We start from the raw sequence: 2,798 nt of genomic DNA on the forward strand, positions 1-2,798 counted from the left end.
AATTGATAAATTTATATTTACTACGTTATGAGCAAAACCTTATTTTGACCTGACGATAGAAGGATTGCATCCGATTATTATATCACTAAATCAACCTCTCAGATTATTTTGTTAATATATTATCACCTCACAAGTCTAAAACGTATCATGTTAACCTATACAGAAAGGATCAATGCGTCATAACTATATAAAATTAAATCATTAATGGGACTGTAATAATCTATGTAACCAGCATGTATGGAGGACCACTGTAGTGAGCAACAAATCTTTTATCTTTTGATGACCAAAATAGTTTTATTAGAGGTTTATTTTTCCAAAGAGAAAACAAAAGATGAGTTAATTGACATTATATAGTACACAACCGTCTTCCATCCTCATTTTATCTAAAATGAATGGTTTGAATAATGGCTTTCAAATAATACCACTAATTTCATCAAAGATATGGACAAAGAAGGGCACTGATTTCTGTAATATACAATTGTAAGAGCCCACCAGCTCATGTTACTCCTTGCACATGCACTTTGTCAGTTTACCTTAAGAATGAGGTACCGTTCTGTTCTTGTAACTTGTAAGCATTTGCTTCTGAAGACACTGATCCAAAGCACAAGGCGGCATCATCCTATTAGCCTGCATAGCAACTAACATTATGGGGTCCTAGCTTTGCTAAAATATCATGATTACTGTCAACTCTCAAGAAGCTATTTCATCAAGTCTAAGAACACAAATGCATTCCACAGACTATGCAATAACATTGATGGCAATAGATTCCTTGACCTTGTAAATATGACACCCATCACCATCCCAAGAAATATGAGTGGTAGCATCCTCTGTATATTAAAATGTGCAAGTGCAAAGGCAATTGAACTAACTAGTATTGCACACCAAACTGGCATGTATTTGGTAAGAGAAGGAAGTAGAAAACCACGGAAAACTATCTCCTCCCACACAGGAGCACAAACTGATACTACAGTTGCATATAACAACATAGCCACCGGATCCCTTGATCTTATGGATTGCTCAACACTTGAAAGGGTGACAGGGGTAGACGGCAAGAGAGGTAGTAGATCCAGGTTGAATTGAGAGAGCCGATTGACAAAAGGAAACATGAGACACCCTATGATAACATCTAGTTGCCAATTCCCTTTCAAGCTGAACTTGAACCAGTCGGGTGGGAGGGGACGAAATCGTGAAAGACAGCGAAGAAGAATCGCGATCCCAGCAAGTCCCTCAGTTACATCAGTGATGAGACTAAACAGTGCCTGTCCTCTCAATGTCAAAGATTCCTTGCTGAGACCAGATACATGAGCTGCAAAAGGAATCATCCAGGTTCCTATAAACCAAAACGCAGATGTCCAAAGAAGCATCACCTGCATCATACATGTATGCACGGCTTAATGCACTTACACATTTAGTTATTTAACTATGTTCAATAGGCCTGTCATCATGGCTTTCATACCAGTATCATATCACCAAAAATTTCTCAACCTTAAGGAATTGATACACAAAATCACAATTTATTTAATCAGTTCTCGCTCTCAAAGTTAGAGAAGCACTTACTTGCAATATCGTCAGTGCACTCCATGGTACAACCCATCGGCTGCCAAATACCTTGAATACTAACTCCGCAGTCTGAAGGAAAATCAAGCATTTCGGTAAGCAGATTGACACAATAACTATAACAACAGCACCAAAAGCCTTTCCTTAAACTGTTTTGGCGGCAGGGGAATTGACATATGATAAATTGCAATTAGAATACAACCAAAAACAACAAGTGCATTGACAAGTGTTTCTTGCAAGAAAATCTAACTTCATGTATCAACTGAGATACAAAATGATGCATGTGGATTAAAATCAAGAGAGCATAAGATTAAAGATCAAATAATCTCAGTCGAGGAATACAAATCCGCTTTTCATTATTGTATTCATACAATCAAAGGCAACCACATCCATCTTCCCTTTCCATCACTTCACCAATGGACAAATAATACAATCAGATAGTCATCATGTCGACCAAATTATTCCATTTACCGGCACCGTCTAGTGCAACCACCTAATCACAGAGAATCACTTCTCCTACTAGACAGGAGGAGCTAAAACGTGGACCAAACATATTTCAGCCTCTAGATTTGAGAGCCAAAATTCGCACTTTATCAGCTATCATTACCACTCCAGAGGAGTAAGCCAAATAGTCATACATACATTTCCAGACAATGATTGGCTTCTGTAAGTGCATTTTGAGTGGACGCAGAATGTCTCAATGCTTCATAGTTCATACCCAGTAAATTTTGACATATTGCCACAATTATATGTCACAATATGATAAGAGAACTCTTAAATTTTCAACTTATATGACAATTGTTTCTGACAACACTGATTCTGGGAACACGAGGCTTGAAGCAATACAAGATGGATCAACATAGAACACTATCTGTTATGAAAGCGAAGTAGAGACATAGTGATACCTTCTGGAGATTCGATTTCCGGTCACTTTTAGCGACACTAGTGTGATTGAATTCAGATTGCACCAATTCCTCGGGGAGATAGTGCTCTATAACTTCAGGCTTGGGTGTTTCCGGAGAATGGTGTTCTTGCCTAAAGCACGAAATACTCAATTTCTGCAAGAAAAACAAAAGCACACAAACAAATCACTAGAAGCACATTCACATAATTATTTGCCGTCTCTTTCACTAATAACTCCACAAATAAACATCAAGTAGTAATAAGAGCTCAAATCTGAAAATGCCCCATTAGGATAATTGAATGTCACTGGTTACTTCAGAAAACACAAAACCCTAGAA

At 37.7% G+C, this 2,798-nt stretch overlaps 1 protein-coding gene across 1 annotated transcript in view; it reads right to left on the minus strand.

Annotated features, from left to right (window-relative positions):
• Positions 1-267: 267 nt before the first annotated feature.
• Positions 268-2,798, minus strand: part of LOC107479822 (uncharacterized) — a 3,119-nt gene continuing 588 nt past the window's right edge. The window contains exons 2-4 of the mRNA XM_016099921.3: positions 2,463-2,615; positions 1,558-1,629; positions 268-1,367 (exon numbers count right to left, since the gene is read on the minus strand). Of these exons, the coding sequence (XP_015955407.1) occupies positions 699-1,367; positions 1,558-1,629; positions 2,463-2,615 (894 nt within the window). The 3' untranslated portion in view covers positions 268-698. The remainder of the gene's footprint in view (positions 1,368-1,557; positions 1,630-2,462; positions 2,616-2,798) is intronic.

The sequence above is a fragment of the Arachis duranensis genome, chromosome 3 (genome assembly GCF_000817695.3).
Source record: "Arachis duranensis cultivar V14167 chromosome 3, aradu.V14167.gnm2.J7QH, whole genome shotgun sequence".
Taxonomy (NCBI): Eukaryota; Viridiplantae; Streptophyta; class Magnoliopsida; order Fabales; family Fabaceae; genus Arachis; species Arachis duranensis.